The sequence below is a fragment of the Natator depressus genome, chromosome 1 (genome assembly GCF_965152275.1).
Source record: "Natator depressus isolate rNatDep1 chromosome 1, rNatDep2.hap1, whole genome shotgun sequence".
In the NCBI taxonomy this organism is placed as follows: Eukaryota; Metazoa; Chordata; order Testudines; family Cheloniidae; genus Natator; species Natator depressus.
In genome coordinates this window covers 306,827,056-306,846,776 of record NC_134234.1, presented here as the reverse complement: position 1 = coordinate 306,846,776, position 19,721 = coordinate 306,827,056, and the positions used below count along the sequence as shown (strand labels likewise).

Sequence of the window (19,721 nt, the reverse complement as noted above, 5' to 3'; positions counted from 1 at the left end):
CACACATCTCTAAGTACTGGAGAAATTCCCTTACACTGTGGATGATTTATTGTAAAGTTTCAGATGCCATTTCTTCTCTCCACAACCATCCTTTTGATTTGTGAGATTCTTGTGTTTACAGGATATGTGGTATCTGGGCTGCTCCTCCCCCACATAGAGGCACCTACCAGTTACGTGCCAGCAAAGTGGTGAAAAGCCCATATAGTTACAGAAGGAGGAGTGAATTTATAAATGAAGGTGACAGAAAAGATCCTGGGAATTATCACCCAATTAACCTCTAAATTTTTTTTAAAAACAATTTACACCAGATCTCTCCTGGGGAGATTATAGGATTGGGAAGAGAATTGTAATTTATTTGCTAAGGAATAAGCCAGTTTCTGGAATGGCTATTCTACCATTGATATCTACTTTGTCCTCTCATTTGATTAATATATCTATTTTCCCAACTAGCAAAAATGTTATGCACCCTTTGCCAACCTGAAATTGGCTTTTGGTTCTGTTGACAGGGGTCATCTCTGGGGGAAACTTGTAGGGACTACTTTACCTCATGAGAACCATTCATAGCCTAACCGTGGCCAAGGTTAAGGTAAGGCAGCAAGGTGAGGTAACTGACTCTACATCCATCACAAAAGGTGGTCTGTCAGGGCTGGTTATTGGACCCTTTCCTTTTTAATTTTTATATTAATGAGGTGGTGGTTTTAGAAGATGTGCAGTATTTCCCTCCCAAAATTCTGAACTGATTTGTGTCTGTCTTTTATGAAGATGACATAGTTTTTCTGTCTCAAACGCCTATAGGCTTGAAGCATATGTTAAAGGACTTCAGCTCCTCTTGCCAGCAGGTGCACTCAATCATAAACTACCAGAAAATTGAAGTAATTGTTTTTGGCTGCTGACCAAGGCTACATAAATAGACAATTGATGGCTATTATGTAGAATGGGTCAGGTTTTTCCCCTATTTGGGTATTTGTTTTACATAAAATGGCCAATGGGATAAACATATAGAGGAGGTAAAAAAGAAAGCTAAGTTCTATTCAAACAGTGCTGTGTTTCACTTGGGTCCATGGGCGCAATTTTATAATCCCAACTCTGAGAGTTTTCAGGGCTAAAGTCTGTGGCCATATATTAGATGGTGTGAAACTTTGGGCTGGAAGAACCATAGTAAATTAGAGGCTGTGAAAAACAATAATATTTAAGGAGAACATTGGCCTCCCAAATTACATTCCCGCTGCTTTACTCAGGCCAGAGGTAGGGGAATGTGAAATTTCATCTCCTCTATTATTAACTCTTGGCTCCATATTCAGCATATGAATGGACACTCCTTCCAAGGTTATGTCTAGAGAAACAAATTAACAAGATACATTCCCTGAAGTTCGGCTTTTGCAAGTTCACTGTTCTCTCCATTCGTCGGGCTTTTCAGAACTTGACTTGCTTAGGACTGTAGGCAAAAGTGTGGAAATGTTAGTGAAGCTCAGAGCAGAAGATATCCTCAAACAACTGGATATGGCAGTTGTTCATACAACAACTATGTCTCCTTGGTTTTCTCACCTAAAAGATATCCATAGTTATGAGATATATTTGGCTATTTTGAACAATATGTTGAGGGCCTTTATAGGTCTCCTTTTCCAAACGATGCAGACCACCTATTTGGAAGGGAGGTATATTGGCACTAGAAGTCTTTGCCCATGCAGGTCTGGCCAGGTTGAAGACTTACCACACTATTTATTGTCTTGTAATTTGCACTGTCAATGAAATAAGTGGTTCTCCCCATTCCCAACTCAGATGCCTTTTACCACATCAGCTTAGAAATTAGAATACTTGCTGTGTACTGAATGTTTCAGTAATACAGATTGTCACCCTATTGGCCTGGTTAGTCAAAGAATAAGAAAAAAAGTATGTGAAAGACTAGCTAATTTTGACCTAAATGAAATTATGTACTTCTAATATTTTATCTTATTTTCATAGATCATATTAGAATGGTGATTTTAAAGTTGTAACTGATTCTAGGGAAGAGTTAATCTTGCATTTTTAATTTGTTTTTAAAATTTGTATCTGTTTTTTGGAGTTGTGTTCATTTTAAATGTTGTATTATGTGCAGTGGCCTGTGGCTAAGACTCTATTAATAAACAGTAAGTGATTTAAACATCAAAATGTTACATTAGCCAGGAGTTTGGGTAAGGTATATAAACCATTTTACTTCAGGGCACTCATTGATGGGGGTTACGAAGAAAATCTCTGTGGATGAGCTTTTGCATAATTGTCCAATTATAAGATTTCTTGCACTTTCCCAAAGCATCTGGTGCTGGCCACTGTCAGAGACAGGATATTGGATGAGATGGACCAGTGGTCTGATCCCTATGTTCCTATGTCTATATGGTGCTATGATGGGGCAAGGAGTAGGTCACAAGAGGGCACCATGGAGGTAGGCTCCATCACAGGTACATTCCGTGGAAAGGGAAGGTCTGTCTCAAACACAACAGAGAGAGAGAGTGATCTGTCCACACTCCCCTGGTGCCTCCAATTCCCTCCCCTCTCCATCTTCTCCCACTATGGGATCTCAGCTCATGGTGCCTCCAAACTCTTTTCACTTCTCTCTGGGAAACCTTCTCTCCTCCTGGTGTCTCCATCTCTTCTCCTGCCTGTGGTCCTGAGAGTTCTCTCGTGGCGAAGGATTGCCAGTGCAGTACAACTCTGAGAGCTAGACAGAAACAAACACGTGCACAAGAAGTTTTGACAACATATGTTAGCTCACAACAGAGATGTTGCTTGGTCATTAACTTGCACAAGCTAATATAATTTCAAATGTGAAAAAAGGCTGCTGTTGGGACCTACCCTTGACACACTTATGGGCGTGCCGAAACTCTAGCCTACCACTTATAAAACATTAACAGGGGAGGTTCCAGTGGTTGGGGATGCCTGGATTATTTTCAGATCTGTTTCTGAAATATAGAGGTGAAGAGTAACCAGGATTGTGTCTATATGGGCTGCTTAATGTGAAGGGGAACAGGGGGTGGCTCAGTTGCAGAAAAACATGCATAAATTCTCGTGTCTTGTGACGGCTGTATACTCAAGGTCTAATAACCTTTATCAGGGATGCAGTGACGTACGTATTTGTATTGAAGCTGATCAAGACTGCCCAACAGTACACTAGATTTTTATTATTTTTATTATTATTATTCATGATTAAACTTGAAACATTAATGGCTGAAATTCCTTTGCCTGGTGGACTCAAGTCTATAGCTACAATGGAAAAGTTCTCACTTGCTCATGATAACTTGCTATCCAAAATCCATCAGAACATTGTTTATCCATAGTAAATCTAAGACCTTCAGACACTTTTCTGCACATGTCTGTTAGGACTGACAACCTGAAAATGTGAAGATAATGGATTGCAAGACATATTGTATGTGCTTTCTGTTAGGTTTAAGCATTAACTTTAAAAAACATAAAGGGCTACTATATCAAAATCACTGAAAATTCCATTAGCGAGGAAAGTTGTATCAATAGGAGTGATGATTTACAGAGGTTGCTGTTAGCTCTAGGAACACTTGCAATCTATTAACCCATTGATGCTACGAGTCCTGCTTTCTCCATCCATCAGTTACTTAAATCAAACAAGCATCTGGCATAACAATTCAGAAAGGTTATTTTATAAGGTGAACTGCATTGTTCTTTGTCTTTAATGTTAAGATTGAGTAAAAATAGATCACAGTCAAACTCACAATATAGAATTAGTAAGGGGTTATTACATATTCAAATATTAAACCTTAAAAATTTCTTTGGCCAAGAAAGGGGTAAGAACTTTAAGCAAACATCTGTTGCAGCTGCTCAAATACAGCATTTAGAAGCAGGTGTATTGAGTTCCAAATAATACACAGAAGCCAGTGAAACTTTTTATCGATTCTTAAAAATAAATCCTATTTAGAAACCCAAAATGCCAACTGTGACTCTGCCAGACCAGCCAGCTAATGCCAGTGTTCAGATCAATTTGTACCTTGGATCTCACACCAAAGACAATGCTGGTAGCCAGTCCTGTAATAAAATTAATGATTTATTAACTAGGAAAAAAGAAATGTTATTTATAGATTATAGCAGGCAACCTATACCACAGCTGAGTTAAGTCTATGGTGTTAAAAGCTGACATCTATCAGCATCAAATGTTTGTTTTTCAGGGCTAACCCATGCAAGGCCTCACTGAGCACTTACAAATGCATAGGTGGAAACCAGTCCAGCTCACTTGTGTTAGCATCATCAAAATAGATATTGATAAGTTAAAAATAATGTTTAGTATTTAGACTTTATACAATGCTTGTAGGATCCTGCATGTATTAATCTCATTGATAACCTCTGTAGCCCATGATATAAAGTTATATTGAGTGTTTGCATTGTAAACCTCTATAATTGCGTAACTCAAAAAATATGAAAAGGAGTGTTGATTAAGGTAAAGTGCTTCACCAGCACCCAAGATGACCCGTGACACATTGTGTAGAATCAAAGGACAGAGACTTTGTTGATTGCTTTCCTAACTCCCTCCAGGAAGGAGAGACCTACACATGAACTCATCCCATCGGTTTTGAACTCTGGGGTATAGGGGATAAAAAATACCTGACAAGGGGAGACTGGTTCTTTTATGTTGTCTGGATTCTGATGGGCAAGGATTCCTAAACATAAGCATAGAAATCCTCAGGCTGCTTGGCATGGGTTAGCCCTGAAAAAAATATTCAATCCTGATAGATCTGTCAGCTCTTGAAACCACAGACTGAACTCACTAGTGTATATGTTGCCTGCTTTAACTGGTAAATAACTCATTTATTTTTCCTAGTTAATACATGATTAGTTTATTACTGGATTGGCTAGCAGTGTTGTCTTTGGTGTGAGATCTAAGGTACAAATTGATCTGGGGTGTAAGTGACTAGTCTCTTGGGATTGGGAGCAACCTGACTGCTTTGTGTGTTTAAATATGTAAGTGACAATATATCATTAAGTCCAACTTCCCTGGGTGGCAAGATAGACTAGAGTGTCTAAGGAGACTGTTTGTTATTCCATTATAATATTGTAATACTCTGGGAGCTCACCTTTGTTACTGGGTTAGTGAGTCTGACCAGAATTTGGCACTCTTGGTCATGAGCCACTTCAAACAGTGTGACACCAACATCAATGAATGAGGGAACTGGCAATACCACTGTAATTTTTACACCTTTTAAAATAAAAAAAAAATTGTAATCATTGGTGCTGCTTTTCACAGCGTGAAGCAGTATGTAGAAGGCAGGAATCTTTCATTTCACATTGGCTTTTGAATGTGAGATCAGATTTCAAAATGGTGTTTCCATGCATATGCAAGTTTGTTTATACAATCATCTGCTTGAGCAATTTTTGTCCTCATTCACTTCAGTCACTATCAAAGATTAGAATTCACACAGGTAAATTCCCTAGCTTTGTGCCTGTACATTCTACTTTTATGCACAAGTGAGTGCTGACTGCATGTACAATGTTGCACATGCACAAATACTAGCTAGGCTGAGACCCCTTTGAAAATGTTGACCATGCTGTGTTCCATCTCTAGCTATGCTGATACCTCAATAGAAAAAAAATATGGGGTAAGGACATATGTATGTCAATTCCCAGAAGACAGTTAGAAAGTTTTTCCTAATATCTAATCTAATCTAGTCTCTTGCTGCAGATTAAGCCAGTTACTTCTTGTCCTACTTTCAATGGACAAGGAGAACAATTGACCATCGTCCTCTTTGTAACAGCCTGTAACACATCTGAAGACTGTTACCAGGTCCCTCAGCCTTTTTTTCAGGACTAAACATAGGTTAAAAAAAACTGGGTTTCTAAACTTTTTTATCATTTTTGTTGCTGTCCTCAAGACTTTTTCTCCTATTTATCCACATCTTTCCTAAAGTATGGTGCCCAAAACTGGACATAACACACCAGCTGAAGCCTCACCAGTGCTGAGCAGAGCAGAACAATTATCTCCTGCGTGTGACATACAACACTCCTGTTAATACCCCAGTCCAGAATATTAGCTTTTTGCAACTGCATCACATTGTTGACTCTTGTTCAGTTTGTGATCCACTAAGATCCCAAGATCCTTTTCTGCAGTTCTCTTGCCTAGCCAGTTATTCCACATTTTGTAGCTGTGCATTTGATTTTTTCCTTCCTAAGTACAGTACTTTGCACTAGTCTTTATTGAATTTCATTTTGTTGGTTTCAGACCAATTCTTCAGGTCATTCTGAATTCTAATCTTCTCCAAAATGCTTGCAATACCTCCCAGCTTGGTTTCATCCATACATTTTATAAGCATACTCTCCACTCCATTATAAAAGTCATTAATGAAAGTGTTAAACTGTACCCGGTACTGGACCAAGACAGAGCCTTGCTGATTCCACTAAATACATCCTCCCAGTTTGACAGTGAGACATAGATAACTACTCTTTGAGTATGGTTTTTCAATTAGTTGTGCACCTACTTTACAGTAACGTAATCTAGACCACATTTCCCTAGTTTGCCTATGAGGGACTGTATCAAAAACCTTACTAAACATCAAGATAAATCATGCCTACTTCCCCATCCCATCCACTAGGCGAATAAACCTATTAAAGAAGGAAATTAGATTGGTTTGGAATGATTGTTCTTGACAAATCCATGTGGCTATATAGCTCCACACTGCCCCAAACATGTGGCTATGAACATAGAGTGCAATTAAGCCCTGAGGTTGTCATTTGCTGACATGGTTAGCACTCCTAGCTGCAACTGATGGGAGCTGTGCTTTGAATGTATCAAATGTTGTTGTTATGCTAAGGATTCTGAAAATTCAGGTCCTAGGTGAATCAAATCTGACACACAAAGTTAGTGGATAATTTTGACCTTAATCTCTGGCCCTCAGCTCCCCCTGTGTAATATGGGGATAATAGCATTAGACCTGTTGTGAAAATCAATTGTTTGTGAAGCACTCAGGTACCATAGTAAAGCCCAAGATGACAATAATTTTTTCTTCAGAGCAGGGTTTGAATAATGTGCAGTAAATAGGGCCTAGAGCCACACATGGAACGAGGATAAAACAAAATATTGAATAGCTGCTCGTTCATTGAGCACCATCCATACTGCACGCTGAATGAGTCAGAGGTCCTATGGAAAAAAGCAGTATAATCCTATACCATAATGCACGTGCATAGGAGGGGTGAATTCATGTTGCAAAGTGCTGGCATTCCTTAACTTTTGAGTGCTGAACTTTGCAACCTTAATGTTCTTTGAACATAGTTTTGTGTTTAATAGCCTAAATCATTAGCTTATAGATTATGTCTACGCTACCACTTTTGTCAGCAAAACTTGTGTCACTCAGGGGTGTGACTATTCCACCCCTGGAACAACATAAGTTACACTGGAATAGTGCTAGTGTGCACAGCTTCTGCCACTCAGGGGGTAGCTTTTTTTTAATGCGGATGGAAGGGCTCTCTCCCATCAGTATAGAGCATCTTCACCACAAGTGCTGCAAAGGTGCAGCAGTACTGGCACAGCTCTGCCGCTGCAGCACTGTAAGTTTAGGCTGCCCTTAATGTTAACTACAGCTTGGTGAGTACCATAAAACATTATCTGCAAGTGTTTAACATGCATATGCTTAAGTGCTGGCCAGACCTCCTTTGTGTTCACCCTCTTCCACCTTTCAAACAGTTGAGTTATACTCATGTTAACTTTCGTGAAAAAATATGTTTAAAACTGAGATGTGCAAGTATTCATTCGTAAATGGTATATTTTATATAAGAGGGGATCCCCTTTTGACAAAGCAGGGCACATGGGATCCCAAAACTCTTCACCAGAGCTCTGGCAAAGAAGCAATTTAATAAACCAGACAAAGATCAACTCACATTCTTTGGAAGTAGGACTGTATATGTACATATGAAGAGAAAATTTAATTTAAATTCTTCACCCAGCCATTAAATGTTAGTCCCCCAATTTTTCTAAGAATGTTGCATCAAGCAAAGCATGTGCGACCCAGAAAGAAAAGAGATAATTGTCAAAAAATTTCCTAATCCTGTTTGTTACTTCACCTTTGTTACAGACCGGAACAGGCAGTCAGAGCAGTGGTGGTTGGAGCAAGAGTCAAGAGCCAAAGGTCAAAGTCAGGGTTAGAGTCAGGAGTTGAGCCAAGGGTCAGAGCCTGGGGCAGGGCATAGAAGCAGAGATCTGGAACAAGGCAGACATCAGGAACAAGACAGGTCCAAGGAGTCAGGCAAAAAGTCAGGGTAAGTGCTTAATTTGTAATGAAAAAGGTTCTGGGGCTCACGCAAGTAGTTGCCAGGGCTCAAGCAACTGTTTTACATTCATGACTGATGCAGCAAGCCCAGAGGTGCCGTGGCTCAGCCCTGGCACAAATTAAGCACTGGGCCAATGTAGCAGCCAGCCAGGGTTTTGCTGAGTTGCTCAGACAACTTCCCAAAACTCCTTCTGTCTTAAATAGTAGCCTGAGCCAACGGGAGAGGTCATACAGCTTCTCCAATTGAGATCTTTGTGGGCAGTGCCTATGATGAACTAGGGTCCAGCAGCCCACACTCCCTGCTGGTACCATCAAGCTGATGGAGAGTGGCTGTGGTCTGAGGACTACATGGGGACCCACAGACCCAGGTTCAAGAGCTGTGATCCCTTAAAACCTTCAACTGCTCTCTTCCCCAGAAATTCAAGCCCCAGTAGCTTCTTCAATCCCTCCTTCAGATGGTGGGAGTTTAACTCATTCAATGAAAGAACAGAAATACTCCATGACTTTTGTGACCACTCACACCTAGCCAATACAGATCAAATTTGGAATATTGAATATTAGATACTTGAGGTGAATTGTTTGTAATCATTCCATAGGGTAAAATTAGTAACTTTTAAAAAGTCTTTGAATACATTTAAATAAGGGATATATAGCAAACTCCTTGCATATGTTCTAAAAGTAGAAATTGGCTTCAAATTATTTCCTCCACTCTAAAGTTAATCCAGGTATTTGTAGGAACTAGTATTTATGTTCACACTGGATGAAAATTCACCCCATAAGGAGAACCAGCACCAAGTCTATATATTAGTCAAGACCCACTTAAGTTCAGTTTGAAGTGAATTTCATATGCTTATTTTGACACATAAAATCTTCTATTACAAATAGCTCCCTCAACCATACAAATGTTTTTTTTATATATAAAAATTAGTTACAAAATGTTCATTTTTTTGGATTATTCTGTTACACAAAGATGTGACCAGTATTTCTCTGGCACAAATAGTAGTTTATAGAACTAAACTGAAAAGCTGATGTACAGTTTGAGGCACAGAAAATGGGACTGATCCAGATAAATCCGCAGAAATTGCAGCTACTTATCTCCTTTCAAGAATAGTCCTTTTGTGGGAATAAAAACTCCAGAATGCTGAACGTAGCCTTTTCTTTCTTTCTTTCTTTCTTTCTTTCTTTCTTTCTTTCTTTCTTTCTTTTTCTTTCTTTCTCTTCAGTTGTGCCATTTAGATTAGGTTTCTCAAAATTAGAATTAAACAAACCACATCCAGTATCTTCATCTCATCAGAAGACGAGCCACTGAAGCTATGCGTATCAGTTATCTTTAAATCACCACTGCTGTTAATTGGGACATTGATGTGTCCTGCAGTAGATACATTGAATGTGTTATTCCAAATAGTCTGCTGAAAACCTTTTGTTGCATTATGTGCAGGTAATGTTATGTTTCTCTGTGGGGTAAATGAAAATATACTCGTGTTGGAAGAGGGTTCTACATTAGAAAGTGAATTTAAGGATACGTGAACACAAATATCTTCTGAAATGCAGGCATTGATGTAGTGGATGTCATTTATATCAACTCTAAGTTCACAATTGTAGCCTGCATAACAGCGGCAATAAAATTTTTCTATAAATCGCTGCAGATCCTGAAAGGATGGCTGCCCTTGTATGGCATATTTCCCATTCTTTGACATCTGAATGACAAAATTCTCTGGGTTCAGATGAAGATAGTCACTGGAGTTCCAGTTCTTTCGTGCACATGCACCAGAGTCTTGGCATAATGCCTGACTACAGATTTTGGCTGCCATGGTTACATTGATGATGTAAGGGTTCAGAGTGTGCCTAAGGTAGCTGTCCAGAGTCCTGCAAGTGTTCTGTGAAAAGAAAATCATATTAAAAACATTTAGTATACAAATTCAATACGAAAATGGTTGTCACTTCAATAACAACATTGTCATAGCTAATTATCAATGTTTTTCTTGAAGTATTGCAAATGCAGACAGTCAGTTATCATTGGCTGTTGGAAGCAAGCACACTTATTAAGTTATTATACAGTGCAATAATTATGAAAAAATTATGCTAGGTAGATGCTGGAGATTTTATTAAAAGCATTCAAATATCAGAAAGCAAAGAAATTAAAGCTTTCACTTTATCTATGTAAGGTTAGCCTGTAGTTTTTTTGAGTCAGATGTGCTTAATGAAGTTATAAGAGAGATCAAAATTCCTTTTATTTTGAGGGGATCCTGGAGAATTCTAGGTCTTCACAAATGGTCATTTTTTTCTAATTATTGTCCCTATGAAACTCTTAATTTTTTCCGCTGAGCTGACTATCCATCAGCTGCAGAAGATAGGGGTTTTTATGGCTTGAACTGAACACTCCAAGGGCTCTGCCTTTGGAACGGAAAGAGTTCTGGGAACTTCTTGATATTGAGGAATATCTTCAAAACATGCCTCATTGACTGAGAAATTCTTGTGTAATTGGCACAGGTTTCCTGTTTCCTTGGCATGGTTTCATAATTAGAGGCTGGGGGCAGGGGTTGGTTTTTGGTATGTTTTGTTTCTGAGGCTATATCTATACTGGGAATTTACCCTGATTAGACACCAAACACCTAGTGTAGACAGGCAAAGCTACTATTTGCACCAGTGCAGCTTACTGCTGGGGTAAACTGTACCAGAACATATCACAGCTGATAGCAGTTAGTTTACCCTGTCTGCATTAGGGTTTGTACTGATACAGCTACATCAATGGCTGCCCACCAATGGCTGAAATCAGGATAATAACCCAGTGTAGAAAAAGCCTGAGAGATCTCTCTGCTTTTTTCCTTTTCCCACCTGTTATGTTGAAAAGGGTATGTCTTGGACCTAGCAAAGGCTAAGATGAAACATTTATTTACTATTAAAACATTAAAGAGTTAAGTGTGGTCTGGGATTTCATATCAAGTTATTGCTTACTATACTGTAATAGACTCCACTATAAAAATCTTTATAATTCATTTATTAAAGATATAGAAAAAGAAGGGGAAACAGTTAAAGCATTTGAAATGTGAAGTATTGAATAAGACTTTCATTTTAACGGTAACCATTATTCCCTTTCCCTTTAGCTGGAAACAGTCTTTTATAGGAGACAGCTCTGTCTGACAGCCTTTTAGATGGTGTTAACTGGTCTTCTGGGGAAAAGAGAAGTTCGTTTGGATGGTCTAGAGCTGTTGTTGAAATTGAGCCCCATTTTCTTTAAGACAAAACAAAACAAACACATGAAAGAAAAGAGGACAGAACAGTAAAGATGGAAGCTGTTTTTTCTATTTTAGGTGCTGGTTTGTACTTGCAGCCTCTCTGCTGGAGAAGCACAGGCACATTGCATTATCAGCCACTCCAAGACCTGTCGAACTTGTACCACTGTCAGACTGTTTTAGGCATTGTTTTAAGCGGCCTCTCTGGTCACAAGCTCACAGCTATATTATGACAGATAAGAGTTCTGTTGGCTGGCTTATCCACACTCTTTATTTTTAGACAGAAGGCAAGAGGAGTGAGCTAGGAAAGAGAAGAAATAAGGCAGGGAAGGAAAATTACACACAAGGGAGGGGGTGACACCAGAAACCAAAATCTCATGTTCCAGGCCTTGTTTAGGATTTAGCCAAAGCTGGTAGAGGTAGCAATGTCATCTGGTTCCCTCTCTCTCTTGTCTGATCTGGTCTGGTCAGGATGCCTTTCGGGATTAGGATGATGTAGGCCCAGTGGTGTTAGTGTAGATCCCAGCCAGAGGACAGTGGGAGTGGCAGCCAAGATGGTCAACCTTGCTCCTTCCAGTCCATGCATCCTTCCCACTCCCATTTGGTGAAGCCCAGATAAACATTGTCCATTATGGTCACCTCATCTAGGTAACATTAACCAATTAAAATACTTTTTTTTATTTCAACTATAGATATTTCCTCCCATTTCTAGAATCTCTCCATTTTTATCACTTACGTTATGCCAACCTGTGACCTTTCTAGGAGTCTGGAAGACTCCTTAGTACAGGATTCTTTTAATTCAAGCAATCCAGTTTGCATCTGTCTATTTATTTTTAACTTTTATGGAACAGGCTGTGTTGTTCTTGGACAATTTAGAGCACATGCCTTTGAACAACACAATCTACTATCTTTCCACTCTTCCGAAGAGCTGCAGGACTTTACTGTTACTGATTCTGTCAGTTACTCTAGGTCACTTATATTGATTGCAGTGGCACCCAAAGTGACCGAGGCACACAAGATAACACTTTCAAAAGCACCTGGGGGAAAAACATACAAAATGTGGAGGGAAAGGATATAATATACCATTAAAGTAGTCAGAGCGATGAGTGGCACAAGTATTGTTTTGTTTTATATAAAGAGAGGACAGCTAAAGATATTTTAGCTAACAATTCTTAGCTGATTCATTTCTTGGAGGAGTTGTGGCAGAAGTGGGTCTAGTGGAGAGATTTGTATGAAGAGGGTAATGACTTGACATATCCCCGTTGGAAGGTTGTTCCATGAACACACAGCTTTACTCATGTAAAAACTTGCACAACTGTGTAGATAAATGTTACAATCTGTTTATGCAAAATCTCATTTGCTTATACTAATCACTTGCAAATTTAATTTTAAAGGCTGTTACCAATGTAAATTCTGTCATAATAATTGTGTGCACAAATTACAGATGCAAATGATATTCATATCAAAACCAAGCATGTAGAAATGGAGTCCACGTTCAGACTCTCTTGAAAATTCAGTCCTTAAAGAACTATAAATATTTATGTGGGCATGCTTTCTGCTCAGGAGATACCAACAGTGCTGGACAGTTCAATTCCTTCCTTTTAGTAGACTGTGGGTGGGGGTGAAAGTACAATAACTGCACAAACAATATTTTATATGGACTGACTTGACTGTATACAAATGGTCTAGTTCATAAGATTTATTGGCGCATCCTTAGAACAGTGTTTCTCAAACTGTGGCTGATCTTCCTAAAATAAATGAAGGGGGGAAAAGATTTTTTCCCCTCTTTTGTCATGCATCTTTCTCATATAAGAGTCAGTCTAGGTATTATCATCCATTGCATACAAAATAGAGAACAAGCTAATCATGAAATGTAACAGGCTGCACCCTCTTAATGTTTAAAATATTTTCCCTAAATGTACCCTAAAAAAACCAACAATCCGTGAGGATGATCATAAAAATAGTTGCATCAGACAAGGCCTGAATATTTTTCTGTGCCTTAGGATGGAATGCTATGAAGAAATTTCAGAACTCCTAAACTGACCAAACAAGTGCCAACCTGCCTGCAGCTAGCATAGTAGCTTGTCTAGCCACTCATCCCTAAGAGCATATATCAGATTAAAAGCTAAGTACTAACACTGATATAAAAAGACTTCTGAAGGGATGATGTTTTATTTAAGTATAGTGGCAGATGATGCCAACAAGCCTTAAAGGTGTTTGCTTTCTTCTCAGAGAAGACACTGGGTCTTCTGAAAACTACTTAGTCATTATTTAAAGTAGAAATTCTGAGAAGAGTAAATAAATAATAATAATTAACACCTAAAACTTTTCATCTCTAAGGAAAAAGAATGTAATTGCTTGTTAAAAAATTGAATATAATTAATCTGACATACCACACTCAGTGTTAAATTCAGGTCTCCCCAGATTACAATTCCAGATACCCCTAATGCAGCAGATTCTCCAATGGTATTTACAAGGTCATCCTGAAAGCAAACATACAAGGATGAATAATAAAGTAAGTATGCTTCAGTAATATGCAGTACATACAATAAGTTTTACATAACCAGAATAACCACCTTGAAAGCGGTAAATAATTAAACAAACATTACACCCACATTCTGCTCTCAGTTATGCTGGTGGATTCTGGAACAGAGTTGAGCAGATAATGCAAAACAACATTGCCACCTAACACCCTTTTGAGTATGTCTTATGATCACAGAACTAAGACTCAAATTGAGCTCATAAAAGTTCATGAGACACACTGGCACTTCTCCAAGCTGATCACCATTTTGTCCCACCCCCTTCTCACCTCGATTGGCTAATCAAAGTTGATGGTGTCCCAATTCAAAAGTGCTACCTGAGGCTGGGACATGAAAGACCTCGGGTTCAAGGCAATGCTTCGCCTAACTTTGGCCAGCAAGGGGAGCCAAAGCAGAAAAGCAGCAGGGGGAAGAGTCAACCGCTTTGGGACCCTCTGCCGTCAGGAAAGGCAAAGACACAGGGTGATCCTGGGCTTTACACATAGGTGAATTTAAAATATTTGTTTATATATTGTTCAGTCAGGTCTAATCCCAGGTAACCCCACTGACTTCAGTGGAGTTTCTCCAGATTTACAAAATTATACTGTATAAATGGGAGCAGAATTTGTCCATCATGCTTAAGATTGACCTATAAAGGCAACACTCAGTGGACTTATGCCATTTTTGCCTCTTTATGGTGTAAATAAAAAGTTTAGTTTTGATTTTTTTTTAATTCTGCTTCTTTTTTCACATCAGAAATTCTGACCCTGCTCTAGACAAGCAAGTTCCATGATAGCAGGAGAACTAGTGAAATGGTGACATCACAAGAGCCCAGAGAACAAAAAATGAGCAACAGGGTGGGATAGGGGTTTACTGTTTAAAAAAAAACTCTAATTTTCTTGTTTGTTTTATTAACACCTAATCAACAATGGATATTTAACATTTTAGAGAAAGGAAGCTTCTCTTAAAGATTTGAGAAACTTGCTTCTTCAGTTACAGAGTTAGAACTCACAGTAGACATCCCTGAGATCTCTACAGTCCTCTAACACAGTGGCTCTCAACCAGGGGTACATGTACCTCTGAGAGTACGCAGCGGTATTTCAGCGGGTACATCAACTCATCTAGCTATCTGCCTAGTTTTACAACAGGCTGACATAAAAAGCACTAGCAAAGTCAGTACAAACTAAAATTTCATACGTCTTGTTTATACTGCTCTATATACTATACACTGAAATGATTAAATACATATTAAAGTACAATATTTATATTCCAATTGATTTATTTTATAAGTATGTGGTAAAAATGAGAAAGTAAGCACATTTTCAGTACTAGTGTACTGTGACACTTTTGCATTTTATGTCTGATTTTTATAAGCAAACAGTTTTTAAGTGAGGTGAAATTTCGGAGTAAGCAAGACAAATCAGACTCCTGCAAGAGGTACAGTAGTCTGGAAAGGTGGCGACCCACTGCTCTAACAAAACCAGGGCAGACCACACTTCATATTCCTAATCCTTCTTGAGGTAAAACTCAACTGAAACATCTTTTTAAAAGTAATCTTCATACTTTCTTTCTACATCATTAAAAAAAATATTGTCCCCAGTTAATTTTAATAGCCCCTAACCAGTCAGGCTGGAACAACAGCTTATTCATATTTTCCCTCAATTAACATGCTACAATATTCTTTCCACTTCCATAGCATTTCACTACTTGTTGGATACAGTACTACTCATAAGGTACTGGGAGGAAGTTTGGAAGAATTCAATCCTTTTGGCTTGGCTGAATTTAGTTGCTGAATAAACTTAAGTTTTGTGAGTCTGTCTGTACACTTCCATTTCAATAAAATTTCATTTACTTGTTAAGTAAACATCCAAACCCCCTATAGGATACTTTAATCATCTTGCAAATGCTTTGTGCCTATGTATTTAGTACGCCTTACATTACAAATATTTAAGAGCTAGCCAAGCCTCACTCACCTGAGAGAGATATTCCTGATTGAAATCTGTGAATACTGGACGTGTATATACAAAAATGGGAAGTGGACAGGTGGAATTGGAAACATTAGAAACTCTAATGGCTTCTTGAACTCTATTACGAACAAAGAGTGGTGCATTTTTGGAAGATCTCAAGGCCGTTTCCAGATAGACAGATGGGTAAAGTGCTGTGCTTTCCTCCCACAACCAATTAAGCTCATTATTTCTTGCTATTTCAATATCTAAACAGCTTCCTGTATAATTGTGGGGATTTTGGTTGTAATCATAGTTATAGCAGTCAGGGTAAAGGTAATATCCCCACAATTGATTCGGCTTCATTGATATTCCTAGTTTTAAAGACTGCAACATAAATGATTTTGCTGCAGCTTCAAATTCCATTTTGGCTAAAGTCCTGGCTTGGGTTTCTGATATGCTTAAATCTTTTTGCTGAACAAACTCAACAGACTCCTGTCTGTAAATGTCTTTCGATCCCCAGTTCCGTATCCATAGTGGCCTCCAGTTTTCCCAGTCGATGACAGCCAAGCCAACCTGTTCATCTGAAGGGATGTAAAAATTAATGTCATCACTGGCGTTCTTTAAATGATGCTCCATGGAACACAGTTGGGGGATCCCACCATTAAATGTCTCACCTGTGTTCTCATCTATGTAAGGATAATTGCCGAGCCTGTCTGCATAGAATATAGTAATACTCTGCTCAGTGGATGTCTTCAGTGTGCTTCCTACCAAGTGGAAGGTTCTCAAATCCAGCTGCACTCCAGTCTTCTCAGTGCAAAGCTCTGTAGGGGCATTCCAGATGGAGAGGAAAGGAGAATTGGGGATGAGAGGACGGGCTCTTATATGCAAAGATGAGCAGTAAGTAACTAGAATAATGATGAACACCAGCCAGGATGCTCTGATAGAGGCAACAAAGCTACCAAAGCTTTGGACTTGCCTTAGGGTTTCCATTTCAGTTAGTGAATGGCTCCGTATGTACAATGCCATTAGCTGTTTGTAATCAAGCTGCAAATAAATGCTCCAAAGGTGCTCACAGCCATGGTAGTCAGTCAAAGTCTTTAGTAAAATAATATATTTCTTCAAATAGAGTACATGTTCAGCAATATTCCTTAAGGGTAAAAGATGTGTGTCATTTATCCGATGTTCTTTATTGCACATCCAAGAAAGCTTCCCAATAGTTGCCCAACCTAATGCAAAAAAGAGATTGAAACCATTATAATACCTGGTGGGATTTTTTTTTAGAGTATCCTTAAAACATAAATAGACATAGTTTGTAGCTAGGAAAATACTGCCATTTTTCAATGAGTAGAGACTACTCCTACTGAGTGAAAAACCAGCATAGCATTATAGAAGCAATACAATACTTAGAGAAGATATAAGATGGTCAGGGAAGTGGTTTCTAATGGTCAGACCATGGAACAGAGTTGATACCTCCTGTCTTACTTCTGATTCTGCCAGCAACTCAAGTGTGTGACTTTGTTCAAACTCACATAAGCATTTGGTGCCTCTACTTATTCAGTAGTAATCTGGGTATAATATTACTTACCTACCTCACAAGATTGTTGTGAAGCTCTTAATTTTACAAAGCACTTTGAGATCTCCAGATGAAGGATGCTGTATACATGCAATTGTTATGATCATGTCCTTGCCCTCGGACAAAATGTGGATGCTATTTTCTTCTCCATAAGTTTCTTGTCTCATATTCCTGTTGCATTTCTGTTTTTAATGCAATATACCATACCCCTGTTGCAGCATAAGCATTATGATATAGTAGCTCTGTTTGTCTTCCACTTCTGAGCCCGGTAATCATGACTGCATGCCTATCAGTCAAGCTTTGCTAAAAATGCAGTGCTTTTTCATAATTTACGCTGTTGTGAAAATCCTTCCTGCTGAATTATTTTTGCCAAAATAATATGGTAATTGTATTTGCAAGTGACTTGCAGTAGGAAAGATCTCACAATACAGAATCCATCAAAATAAAGCTTGTGATCTGTGGGCTTGATTATGCCCAGACCTATGTGGGTTTGCAAGGCTACTTTTCCTGCCCTAGCTGCACACAATGAGAGCATATGACTTCCCCAGTGCACGTTCCCTTGGTAGTGCTAGCCTTCCCAAATGGGTGTGAAGGAGGTGGGACATTGCCCTGTATCACTCCTCTCCACAGGCTAGAAGAGTGAACTCTGTGTGAGGCAGGAACGAGTGCACAGTGCACCCTTGGAACACGTGGTACAGTGGCCATGCTCTTAAGAGCTCAAAGATGCATTATGCCTGAGCCAGGCCCAATGACTTTAGGACTCAGCATTCCTGCTGGGGCAGGGTGCCTCCTCACCATAACTAAACACTTTACTTGAAAAGAAGTATGAAGCAATAACCCTGTTATTGCAGTGTGATGGGGTAGTCTGCCCCTAAGGGCAGGACTGCCTATGGGTCAGTCCTCCCCATCATGTGTCATGGTCTTTAAGAATATTGGACGGTCTGATATATAAGACCTGAGGAGATGTGGGAAGAGAGGTAAAGGGTCCTGTGAAGAGTAGCAGTTAGAATAAATCCTGTTACTGTGTCTTTACCAGCCTGGGACCTGAAGCCTTGAAGAGAGGGTGGGGTAGGGTCCCCTTTTTCACCCAGACAGTAAGCAATAAGCTGGGAGAAGGGGCCAGCATAAATGCTGCCTCCACCTTCATAGCAAGTCAGATACCTGTAGAAACTACAGGGAGCAAGAAGGCTCTGTTAGGATATAGATATTCAGGCCCGTCTGTAAAGGCCTCTACTCTAAGAATTTAGGTGTATTCTTATCACTTAGCTAGTTATAGAGTTACAGAAGAAAGAATCAAAATCACTGTCTGCCGGTGTAAGGTCCTTTTCTTACTGTGACAGTCTGAGGCCCTGTTCTTAGGCTAAGGCCTTCGGCTAAGCAGCAGAGGCAGCCATAAGCTGGAAAGCAAATGGTCACATCCTCACATTCCAAACTCGTCAATCTGGGGCTGTTAGGAAGGTGATCTGATCTATCACCTCAAGAGAAAGGGAAGAGCCTAGAAGATGTAAAAGGAAATTTAGGTTGATAGTTTTCTGTCTGGTAAGAACTCACTTATCAATAGACACAGCTGGGAAACCCTTATGTCTTTATAGTTGTAGTTGTGAAATCCTCACTTCTGTATTGTTTTGTCATTATAATTCCCACTTTGCTATTGTTTGTCTGTATAGTCTCTGTCTGGTTCTGTGATTGTTTCTGTCTGCTGTGTAAATAATTTTGCTGGGTGTAAACTAATTAAGGTGGTGGGATATAATTGGTTCCATAATCATGTTACAATATGTTAGGATTGGTTAGTTAAATTTCAGTAAAATGATTGGTTAAGGTATAGCTAAGCAGAACTCAAGTTTTACTACATAATCTGCAATCAATCAGGAAGTGTGTGTGGGGGGGGAGGGGGAAATGGGAACAGGGAATGGGAGTGGGGAAATTGGAATCATGTTTGGCTAAGGGCAGGAATGGGAGCAGGGACACAGGTGTAAGGCTCTGTGGTGTCAGAGCTGGGAAGGGGGACACTAAGGAAGGAAACTGGAATCATGCTTGCTGGAAGTTCACCCCAATAAACATCAAATTGTTTGCACCTTTGGACTTCGGGTATTGTTGCTCTCTGTTCATGTGAGAAGGACCAGGGAAGTAAGTGGGTGAAGGAATAAGCCCCCTAATAGGCTCCTGCAGGGCCCTGAGTTAGCAGGGAGAAGACA

General features: G+C 39.3%; 1 protein-coding gene across 1 annotated transcript; it reads right to left on the bottom strand.

Annotated features, from left to right (window-relative positions):
• Positions 1–9,320: 9,320 nt before the first annotated feature.
• LOC141987130 (hyaluronidase PH-20-like) lies at positions 9,321–16,965 on the bottom strand. The gene is made up of 3 exons (XM_074952188.1): positions 15,981–16,965; positions 13,882–13,971; positions 9,321–10,132 (listed from the first exon to the last, which is right to left on the bottom strand). Exons 1-3 carry the CDS (start codon positions 16,941–16,943, stop codon positions 9,488–9,490), a joined length of 1,698 nt encoding a protein of 565 aa, XP_074808289.1. The 5' UTR covers positions 16,944–16,965; the 3' UTR covers positions 9,321–9,487.
• Positions 16,966–19,721: the final 2,756 nt, after the last annotated feature.

Coding starts and splice junctions, on each gene's coding strand:
- LOC141987130 (XM_074952188.1), bottom strand. CDS start 16,943: ATGGAAACCCTAAGGCAAGTCCAAAGCTTTGGTAGCTTTGTTGCCTCT. Junction 13,972..15,980: donor ATCAGGAATATCTCTCTCAG/GTGAGTGAGGCT, acceptor GTTTGCTTTCAG/GATGACCTTGTAAATACCAT. Junction 10,133..13,881: donor TGAATTTAACACTGAGTGTG/GTATGTCAGATT, acceptor TTCTTTTCACAG/AACACTTGCAGGACTCTGGA.